This window comes from Periplaneta americana, chromosome 8 (genome assembly GCF_040183065.1).
Source record: "Periplaneta americana isolate PAMFEO1 chromosome 8, P.americana_PAMFEO1_priV1, whole genome shotgun sequence".
NCBI classification, from domain to species: domain Eukaryota; kingdom Metazoa; phylum Arthropoda; class Insecta; order Blattodea; family Blattidae; genus Periplaneta; species Periplaneta americana.
Window position 1 is genome coordinate 88,063,948 of NC_091124.1, and position 12,270 is coordinate 88,076,217.

General features: G+C 34.7%; 1 protein-coding gene across 4 annotated transcripts in view; it reads left to right on the plus strand.

Moving 5' to 3' along the window:
* Nucleotides 1–12,270, plus strand: part of LOC138704870 (putative helicase mov-10-B.1) — a 109,189-nt gene that overhangs the window by 54,953 nt on the left and 41,966 nt on the right. For all 4 annotated transcript variants that reach the window (XM_069833214.1, XM_069833217.1, XM_069833215.1 and 1 more), the window contains exon 10: nt 1,858–2,015. In XM_069833214.1, the coding sequence (XP_069689315.1) occupies nt 1,858–2,015 (158 nt within the window). The remainder of the gene's footprint in view (nt 1–1,857; nt 2,016–12,270) is intronic.

Below are 12,270 nucleotides of genomic sequence, written 5' to 3' on the forward strand. Positions count from 1 at the left end.
TGTATGGTTCTGTTCTTTACCTTTGTTCAAGACATCTACATATTTCTCGGCATCTACTCATAGATGGGGTGTTTTCAAGGCTATCCTTGAACAAAACCAAACATCTGTAGTAAAACATTTATCAAAACAGAAACAGGTCGGACAAAACTGATGCAGTCAAGGCTTTAGTGCTCGGTTTTGAAGATACAGGAAAGGTTCTGAAGCATTAACACAAGACTAAATGCAAAAACCAACTATCCGTTTTGAGACTCAAGGTCTTGAGAACAAGCTAAAAAAATTGAAACTGTTGTTTTATCTCTGTTCTGGAATAACGTACTAGGAAGGATTGATAATACTAACAAAATACTTTAGGAGATAACTCTTAATTTGTTCAGTGCAACGAAAACAATTCAGACCCTGCAGTCCATTTGTCTCCATTTCAAGGACTATGTTGAACTGAAAACAATATAAAAATTCTATTCTTAGTAAAACTGAACAATTTCAGCGTACATCTTCGAACCTTGAAATTGCATTGAGAATGTTTCTTTCGTTGTCAGTGACAAATTGCATGGAAGAAGGAGTATTTTCTGTTCTCATCTGTGTGAAAAACATAAGGAGGCATATGATGAATGGCTAGAACAGAGAAAAATTCTTCTATGTAGTTCGGTACATCATAATAATATAAGAAAGGCATTTCTGGAAGATGACAAACTTAACTGTCTGATTCTTGTGTGTCGTGAAATAGGTATTTAAAAATGGACTTTTCAGAGATCACAGAAAACTTTGCTCACGAGAAAGTCAGGAAACAGTCTTTGCTGTACGTACCTGACAGAAATCTAACTGAATAATCTTTATTTTTGATACCTATCTTAATAATGATTTTGTGATCATTTTATTGTTCTTTTCACTTCATTTTTAATTGTGTATTTCACCATATTAAGCTTAACCATTTTTCTGAGAGAATATAATTGTAAATAAAAAACAATAAATAATACAGTATAATTATAATTTTTTACATTATTATTATTATTATTATTATTATTATTATTATTACTATTATTATTATTATTATTATTATTATTATTATTATTATTACCATAGTATCTGATTTATAATGAAGGCACACCAGAATTTATTGGGGTGTCTAGAACTCTAACTCCAGGTCTGGTAATAGTAGTCATGGACACAGAATTTTGCAATTTATTGATTTTTATTGATCAATAAAGAGATACATTATATGTGGTAAAATGTAGTGCATAAGGCCACCTGATGAAAGCTGTACTTAGGATTTTTACTGCATTAACATCCACTGCTCTTGACTGAGATTAAACCAGAGATCGAGAGTTTCTCACAGAACTAATTACAAGTTGCAACTGAATGAAAATATTCCACTACCTTTTTCCTCTGCAGCACATTCCTTTATCATCTACTCTCCTTACTTATCCATTGCTCATGTGGCTAGGTCAAAGACCTATGAATCGTGTTTAGCTCCCTATGCAAGTGTTTCTATGCCAGAAGGGGTTAAATGTTGCGTTCTTTTAAGTTTTTGTAAACAATCCTGTCTATTAGGCTGTATCATGAGAAGTGACGCAATGGCAGGAATATATACAGGATAAATGGCTGCAAGAGAAATATGTCTCATTGTAATGACAAATAAATGAATAGAGAGAGTATAGAAAAGAATGAATTCTTCTCCAACCATTTGCCACTCCTATTCTAGTCAGTGTAAATTTCAACACAGGATTCTTATGCAAATAAAATGTGAAATAGTCATTATTCTGCAGTTTAAGTTCGAGAATACAGTAACTGAGTGTACATAATTGAAAGCACTAGTATTTTTAGTTAATTATAATAAAATTTACAAACATTATTCGTCAGGTTCCAGGACTTGCAGAAAAGAGGCCATCTGTGTTAAAAGGAGACCTGATCTATGTAAGAGTCAATCTAGGGGAGAATGAAGTTGAACGTATTCAATATGAAGGCGTTATTGCAGATGTAAGAGAGAAGTGTGTGCTGATTGGAGGGTTTGATAAAGAGTGAGTATTGCATTCATTTTATATATGTAAGTAATTTTGTCAGTAGAGCTTTTGAGAGTTAATATTATTTCTTTTCTGATAGATGGAGAACCTGTTCACGATAAACAAATCATTGTAACTGAAAGAAAACCTGTTCATGATAAATGAATCATTTTAACCCAAAGCACCAGTTATTCCGAAAGTACAATCCATTCACGTCTAAACATATTTTTTCATAAGTTATAACTTGAATACATTACCCGAAATACTGTCACCACATTGATTAAGTTAAATGTATTTAATTAAAAGAATTTAGATAATTGAGCTCATAGCGTCTATCATATAGGCTTCAACAGGGTTGTAGTCCCAAACTTTACAGTGCCGGAGCTCTTTATATTTTTTAACCTTTGGGGAAGGGGGAAGGTTTGGATGCAAAAAAAATAAGGCAACGAAAGAAATGTTATAAAATAAGACTGTAAGGAGAATGCAAGGCAACACTAATCAATACCTACTCCATTTAGCTTCTGAAGCTCAAGTAAACCGAAATGGTCACTGTAAGGGTGATCATTCTGTGCATTGTAATAAGCTGATATAAATTTCGCTTTTGTTGCTTCATGGTGGACTGCACTCGTTTATTCGCCAACATTTTCAATTGATTGCTTTTCAGACGTATCAATAATTTTTGTGCTATGTTATGAGCATTGGATTTCTTGTGTTCAATGATTTTTTTTCGTAGTGACTTAAGCTGATCTGATCTGTTCGATTCGTAGTAATTTACTGAATATGAGCGCCATTCATTAGATACAGAAATACACTCTTTTTTTTTTTTAATGCACCTAATGTAGTTACTTCATGACATACTTTACAGTCTAGCTTACATTGCTTACAATCAATCCACGGATAAGCTTCTTTTTTTTCTTGACTACATATTTTCTTCATTCCATACATTCGGCCACTCACTTTGCAGGCCGACTTTTTGGCTTTCACTATTTTGAACATTATGACATTGAATATTCTTCGTAGTCATGCTGGAACTGTATCTTTTATAACAGTATCTCTGGTTGAATTACTAGGTTCATCAAATAGAAGCAATGGGCTTGAGATATCAACAATATCAGGAAAGGAAGCTTTTATAACTCTACTAGTAACAGCAATGGCACGAGAAAAGAAAGAAGTTCATGTTTTTTGTCTATATTTATTTTGTTCCATATTTACTGAAGGGCAATAGATAAAAACAAAAGTTTCAAGCAGCCTTTTAGTCACAATATAGGAGTAAATTAACTGTTGAAAATTCACTTCGTAAAATAACTGGGAAACACAACACACTTCGGTAAGTAACACCATAGACAATCTCCTATATCGTACAAAGACGCGAAAACTAACGAAATACGATACGAAACGAAAGTGAATTAAGAATATGATCATTTCGCGCAGGCGCACTAAAGTTTATTTTGGTGGTTGTCTTGTCACTGACTCTTCCCCATTTCTCACCACACACCCCGTCTACACTTCTAGTGGTATTGCGACCCTCTACTCCCGAACTTGTTCCGATTTTCTAAAGGAAGCACAGAAAATATGATCTATTAATTTGAGAAAAATTCGTTCCGGCACCGGGAATCGAATCTGGGATTTCTCAGCTCTGCGCGCTGAGTGGTCTTTCCAACTGAGCTATGCCAGTCAGAGCTGAGAAGTCCCGGGTTCAATTCCCGGTGGCAGAACGAATTTTTCTTAAATTAATAGGTATCTAAATGTTGACTACTAATACAAAATAGTAGTCTTGATTATTCAATGAGGATGGCGAGACCTCATATATGAATATATGAGTATATAAAATATAATCACTAAATATTCTGACATTAACTAATATATTGTTAGCTGGGAAAGTATTATGATGTCAAAACAGATTTTAAAATTACAAATCAGTGCCGGAGTTCCGCTCCACCTTCAAACACAGTACCGGAGCGTCGCTCCGCTCCACCTCCACTTCTACTACATCCCTGGGTTTCGACAATTAAAGTAATCGCATTTCCTCTCTTAGCTATACCCGGAGTTAATGGGCAGAAATCTAAATGAACATACAGATATACATTTTCTTTGGATATTTTCTAATTTAGCAGAATCAGTAGTTGTAATAGAGTTCCAAATTACAGATGCATATTTGAGTTTCGGTTTCATTAATGTATAGTAGAGTATTAAAAGAGAATCAGGCATGGATAAAGAACAAGTTATTGACCATATTATTCCCAACGTTCTGATTGTGTGATTGTACATGTAATCAACTTAATTATGAAAATGGTGTACAGTTTACTGCCTGTAAATACTTCCAGATCTTTCACACATTCCGTTCTGTTTATCAGAACATTATTTAGATAATACTTAAATTTTAGTGAAGAAGTTTTCCTGGAAAAAGTTATTACATTAGTTTTGAAGATGTTAATTTTTATGTCATTGCCTTCCGACCATTTTGTGACTCAGTTAATGTCAACTTGAAGAGATTGACAGCTAGTAGCACTACTATTGATTGTACAGAAAATGTTTAAATGTCAGCAAATAATAGACAGAACGTATTCTTTTACATATATCGTCTATGAATATTATAAATAGGAGAGGTCCTAAAGTAGAGCCCTGCAGGACTCCACAATTTATGTCATAAGAATCAGAGAGTATATTAAACAGTCTTACACATGATTGTCTGTTACTTAAATAATTTTCGAACCAGTTTACGTGGCTTAAAAAAAGATAAATGTTTCCTAACTTAAGGTACAATCACATGTCGCTACTTTTGCTGCGCAACTTTTATACTGCAGCTGCAAAAGTTGCGTGCCGTGTTCACACGCAAGCCAAAAGTAGCGTGCTGCATGCTACTTTTCGTGCTGCGCAACCCAAGTGCTGCAAAAGTTGCAATTAAAGGTTGCGAGTCTGTTCACACACAATGCGCTACTTTTGCAGCTGCAGTCTTGCTGCAGGTTTCCAGTTCCGTGTTGACTTCTCAATATATGTTTTGTGGTTATGTTTGCATTATTATTAAACTCATGTGATAGCTTACTTACCTATTATTTGCTTTTCTGTCCTAACTAGTATTTAGAAATTGACATTATTTTTACTATGAAGCTATTAAAACGCCCATATATGTAAATGATAACCAACAGCATATTCACGGAACCAATGTTGGCAACCCTCCTGTTTGAAACTACGCTATGGAAAATTTAAAAAATGAATTAAAATCGTCAGCAAATATACTCAGACTGTGTTGTACATTTAGTAACTGTTATCAATAATTTATTTTCATCACATCTAACATTAAAATATATCCAAACAAAAGTATCACTGGCACATTTGGGTGGCAACACTGGTCACAACCGCAGCAAAAGTTTCAACAAAACTGATATCAAAGGTGCTGTGGCTGCAACCCTGAGAATTCTGTTCACACATCGCTACTTATAAGCTGCGCACAGCATGAAAAGGTAGCGGGTAGCAGGTTTGGCAGCTGCTACTTTTCGGGTTGCACCATTGTTCACACGTCACAGTACAAGAGTTCCACATTTTTTTGTACTGCGCGCTGCAAAAATAACGATGTGTGACCGTACTTTCATGAAGTAAGATATTGCTCAGAATGGCCAATAGATCTTTAAAATATGCTCTATCTGGATAAAATTGTCAAATATGCACAAATATGCTCTAACAAAGTACCATAATTTAATTGTTTTTTTTTTATAAAATGAATTTCTGTATACTTCAGCAACTTCAGCAACTCCTTGATCTCATAAAAAAAATATGCTAAATCATGAAAATCCTAGCCCTACTCATAAGTGACACCAATAAGGCATCACTCATGAGGCAATTAAGCCAGGAGATAATGGGATAGGGTGGCTAGTTCTTTTTCCCCCTCCATTGCATATATCAGTGATTAGTTACATATTACACTTATCAGACTTCGGAAGTATAGAGACAATACATATTGTCAAATGAAATATACTGCCTGATAATAGTTGTACATATCACCCAGAACCTCAATCAAGGGTGCATTTGACTGTATAAACAAAAATTTGCTATGGAGAATCATAAAAAGAAATGTTATTCAGAACATTTAATTGACGCTATAAGAAGCCTGTATAGTAAAAGAACATGCTCAATTAAAACTAGAAATGAAAATATAATAAAATAACAAACAAATAGAGATGTTAAACAAGGATGCGGTCTTTCTCCAACACTTGAAAAAAAAAAATCTCTCTCTATATCTCTCTCTCCCTCCCTCCATCTCCCTCCCCCCTCTCTCCCCCTCTTCCCATGCTCTCCCCCCCTCTTTCTCCCCCTCCCTCTCTCTCTCTCTCTCTCTCTCTCTCAAGAGGCATGATGTAATACAGCAATGGAGGATAGAGGTTTCAGACTTGGACGAAGATTTTATTTGAATTTAGTTTTATATGCTGACAACATAGCCTTGATATTCGAGGGTGAAAACAAATTACAACGTGCATTGTACCACCTGACAAATATAGCTGAATATTATAATCTAAGAAGTTCAAGCAATAAAATAAAATAATGGCTCTTAGCAGCAAATACCCTATTAGAAGTAAAATCATAATTGAAGATCAAGTCTTGGAATAAGTCTGGCACTCAACTATCTTCGTACACTAATAAAATAGCATATGATAGAGAGATGGATATAGGAAATTAGATTAAATATCAATATATGTGGAAGTAAAAGGAGTAGTCTAAAAAATCAAACAAGAAAAGAAACAAAACTGAGATTTTATAATGTTATGACTTCATAAACTTTACTTTATTGAAGCGAATTATGGGTAGTTAATAAGAGAAATATGAAAAGAAATGAAGTAACCAAGATGAGGGTGTAGGCTAGTAGACATACTCCCAAACAATAACATAAGAGATGAACTAAATACAAAGGTGTTGCTTATAAAATTAGCATGTTAAAGAGATAAATGGGTGAATCATATTGTCAGAATACATGATGGAAGATATCCTGAATTTATATTAGATTAGTAACCCAGAGGATATTGCAATGTCGGAAGACCAAGGAAAAGCTGAAAAGAAAATGTAAGACTGAAAGAGGAGGAGGTGGTGGTGGTGGTGGTGGTGGTGGTGGTGGTGGTGGTGGTGGTGGTGGTGGTGGCGGCGGCGGCGGCGGCGGCGGCGGCGGTGGCGGTGGCGGTGGCGGCGATTATCAGTGAATATTATGTCAACGCTATGAATAATAAATAGCAGTAAGTTAACACTCAACACTACATCTCATTCAACAGACATACCTACAACAAGTCTCACCTGAAAGTATATAGACTTCATAATATACAGAATTGATGGCAAATATTTTCAATTGCATTGCTTCTTCTTATCCCATAATGTACATAGTATTTAATTTCTTTGAAGCAGTAATTTTTGTTGACATATGGATCACACTGTTTCCAAATACCTTGTACATAGTACTATCTAGACTCACATGTGGCACTGATGATCGGTAGGAAATTGAAAACTCTGCGCATATGCTCATCTGAACTGACCAACGTCTTCGTTTTTAGTCTATACATACTTTGTGGTGACAAGTGTAGCAATATGTTTAGGTGTTAGCAAGTGTATTAGTACAATGAAAACATGAATCCATTAGGTAACGGTTTAGTGTGTAATGTTGTGGAGACTCCATTCTCTCGTTGTTCTGCAGAAGATAAACAAGGTATTTTAAAATGGAATCCAATATAGCTTACAAATATGTTCACGTCATTATTATGACGTCATCAATAGACGTTATGCTACCCATTGAATCTATGAAATTACCAAGAATTCTTTTGGCCTTCCATCTTATTTATCGGGTATGAGCTGGAGTTGACATGTTGACAAGTTCTGTGTTAAAATTATTATCATTATCATAATATTAAGTTATATTGTCTATTCATAGTTATGCCACGACATAAGTATTGTCTATTCATAGTTATGCCACGACATAAGTATTGTCTAGAATAAAGAATTTTTATGTACAATACATATTCAGAAATAACTCGTGCAGAAGAGTGGTCAGGCTATTTGCAAGACAGTATCTTGGCAATCCTGTTCCAGGTAGGGAAACTTCAACTTGTTAAAAAGTTAGACAAAGATGATCTCTTAATGATAAATAACATGTTACCAAGTGCAAAGTTCTTACAGAAAAAAAATTATATATATGAAATCGATGAATGACTGCAACATATACCAAAAAAATCTGTCGGTTTGGTCAGAAAACAGATGTTTCAAAATCCTCTGCAAGAATTGTCACTAAACTGCTTAAATTAAAATTACAGTGGTTTATGAATTGCTATTGCTTGATGATGCAAGTAGGGTCCAATTTTGTAACTGGATGTTGGAGAGTGTTGTTGATAGAGAGTGGATCCTGAATAATTAGTCATATTTTTGGATGAAACATGGTTCGAATTACATGACCATGTCATTTCACAAAACAACCGATAACTGTAGCACAAAAAACTCCCAGCTTTTGCATGAAGTTCCAGAAAAAATATAATAAAAAGATTGGTATGTGATGTGATTTGAATGCACACAAAATAATAGAGCCTATTTTTTATTAAGGCATTATCAATACTAAAAGATATCGAGCAGAAATATTAAGATCTTTTTTCGAACAAGTAAAAAACATTGAATGCCAGCATTCATTCTTTCAGTAGGCTTCTGATACTGCATACACTGCTTACGGATCACCAGATATTATATCAGAGATTTTTTTTAGGATAGACTGGGTTGTGGCCCTCTCACATACTGTATGTGGTTTTTATTTGTGTGGGAACTTATATGACAAAGTTTATAAGAATAAGCCCCGTACAGTAGAGGAACTAAAAGAAAATATGTTGAGAAATTGCATTAATCACACCTGAGGGACTTAAGCATATTAATGGGAATTTTCTATACATGAGTCGAGAATATGTCTCTGCAGACGGACATAATTTTCAACAATTCTAGTAACACAGGTTAGTGCTCATTAATATCAGTTCTAATATAAGTTTATGCGTTCAGTAAAAATAGCACGCTATTATTAGTGGCAATATTGATTCCCTTATCCTGGTTGCAACGTAATGTATAGTACAGACACAAAACTGAGTCTGATGGCCCCAAATGCTACTAACTGCTCCATACATCTTTGGACCAAAAGCTTTTGTACTCTTGCACTTCTCTTCTTTGAATGCATTTTTTGGACAGGTGGCTAAGATGCTAGTGATTTCTTTCTTTGCTTTATCTGTTATGTGACGTTAATTTTTCCTTCGTGCAGTGTTCTCTCTTACAACACAGGATACAAGTAAGAGATCTGGTGCAGTTTTTTGTCCCATTATATTAAAATGAAAACTATGTTAACATACACTGGCACATTAAAAAAGTGATATTATCAAATTAATCTGTGATGTACCCATTCCTGAATTGCCATTTTTTCTGTTTTATATTGATTGCTAAAGAACTTAATTCTTTCCATTACAACACATCACTGCCACTTAAATGTTTCCATGTTATCTCTTACAAATGATTTGTACTGAGAAAAGTATAATTCAAGTGAAACACAGGTTACCAGTACATATTGAAGAAATAATTTCTTCGAAAGCAATGCTTCTTCTATATAGGACATTTTGCTCTTCACTTTTCACATACATGAAATGTACGGGAGATTGTTTTTCCTTATAACATGCTGTTACATTTTCTGCATCAATCATTGCAACTTTGCCTAGTGTAGAGACGAGTTCTAGTAAAATATTTTTTTTTATGGGACTCATATTCGTAACAAGTTGTACATTATTTTCATCAAGCATTGTGATTGTTGAGCGAGAACTGAACTATGATTAACATAAATCAAGTCCTCCCTTGACCCCAAAGATAGTATCCTCTGTCAATTTTTGGAATAATATACGGCAGTCTCTAATCAGGTTCCCCATTTTGTAATAACAGGTTCTGGAGGAAATAGACTTTTCGGAGCCATTTATTTAAGCAATTTGATTCTGCTTGGATATTTGAAAAAAAAAATATCCTTCATATTAAAAAATTAACATTTGAAAAATTAAGTGTATAGTTTCACTCACATGAATAACTGCATGCACCCTCTGTTTCTGTTGTATACTTTTACATTAAAAGCCCTGCAAAATGTCTTACCTCGGCTTGTTTGTGCTTGTTTTAAATTGAATTGAGGTAATGGCCTTCCAAGCTTCTTTATTTTACGCTTATCTTTCAAGATTAAAACCGAAAAATTTGTTTGTAAAAGATATTGAACACTATTTATTTTCTTTGGAAACGAACACTGGTCACACTCACAGATGAATGTATTGAGACTAAAACACTGTGACATATTGGAGTTCTATTCCCCAATAAAAGGTCCCTAAGCCTTGGATAATGGCCGGGAAAAACCTTGTTGGATAATAGGTAAATGATTAAAAATTATCCTTCGTCTGAACAGTAACAATTTATTGATATGAATAATAAAATTAAATGACTTAAACCGTCAAAGAAAAGAAATCATAACCAAACACAATATAACCAAAACACTTAAATACACCCATACTTTACAAAACACGTCCCAACCATGGAATAAAAACCAGGCATACAAATACCATCATATATACCAGGTCCGCACAGGGGTCGAAATATCAAAAGAAACAAATTGCCACAGACGAGCAGAAACAGAAAAAGGGGAACTTAATTCACTCACTCTCGTTGCTATACATTAAGTGACTCCACTTTACATATCATATTAAATTAACTAACCAGTCTTGGTATTATCTAAATAAAACAGACTAGTGACATTAGCTTTCACAAGATGCTTTACATAACATGTCCATAGACGACATTCAGTTCGTTAGAAAACACTCGAACAATTTCCATACTTCACAGCATCTTGGACTACCAAATAAACGTCCATTGTAGCTAATAAAATACCAAGGTTAAAAATATCAAAGCAGCAGGATCACAAAATGGCTAAACATATAAAACATACACTTACGTCAGCAAACAAGAGTGATCCCCAACTAAAATTTAACGCAACCAGCATCAAACTGGTTCGCCTGCTACATAAGAGCCCAAGACGAAACACAATTTCCATCAGGCTATGCTGGTCAATGCCCACTCGCATCCCAGAGCCGGTAGAAAATCCATTAATGGGCGGCAGCCCATCTTTCCTCTCTGCAGGCAGCAATACAAACACGCATGTTTGCCCCGCAACCTCAGCTCTCAGTCAACTTGCGATGTTCTCTCTAGGCTGCACAGTGTTTCCTAGAGGCATAAAAGCTGGCCAAAAATACTAAAAGTCACTTTAACACATTTTTTTTTACCAATTTTTGGTACCAACTGAAAGATAATATCATATTAACAATGTATCAGGTCTACTTGCTTATCTTAGGACAGTGTTTCTCAACTGATGGCTCGCGTTCCGCTGGGTATACTTGAACAGTGAAGTGGTAGACCCAGTTTTATTCTCCATAATAAAGGCGCTTAATTTAACACTTTATATATATATATATATATATATATATATATATATATATTATTAGTATTCATTGAATTAATTTGTGCATTAAGTATTACAAACATTTTACGATTAAGTTCATGACTGTTTAATAGTAACTTTTTAGTGGTTCTTACACGTTAAAGTAACTACACTGTTTATTATATTTATTACGGAGGCACTTAATAAATAATAAATTCTAAGTGAGCACGTACACAATACAGATTCAGAAACACTTTTACCACTTTAGTAGGGTAAAGAAAGTTCATTGATCACTGTTACTAGTATTGGTACTGTCCTCCCCTCCGAAAGTTGTGACTGTGCTTGCAGTAGACCTGAGCCGTCCCTTGTTTGTTTCAGAACTCAATAGGTTTATGACTTCCACATGTAGTATCCTTTTCTTGTATTTTGCTCGGTTCTCTTGGCGGAAGGATGTTATGAAAGGATCAGAGGTGGCAAGGAGTTGATTGAATACATCCCGATTAGTGGCCTCTCTTGAAATCTTTCTGGCGTACTGTTCACGAAATTGCTTAAGGTGTTTGTACCTTGCTTCTTGTGCTTCTTCCGACATTTGTCCAATTGAATGGTAAATTTGCAAAACGACTTAAGTCCACATTTTGGGGGTTTTGAGTTGAGAGCATGATTATGTCACTATGTGCAAGGGTCATCGTTTAGTAACAGAATGACTTTAATCCACGACTTTTGTATAGTTTTCCTTAGCAGCAGAATGTTTGGTTAAGAGGTAAAACGAATTTAGTCCTGGTCTTAAGTTGTTTTGCCTGTCAAGTACTGAAGAAACTT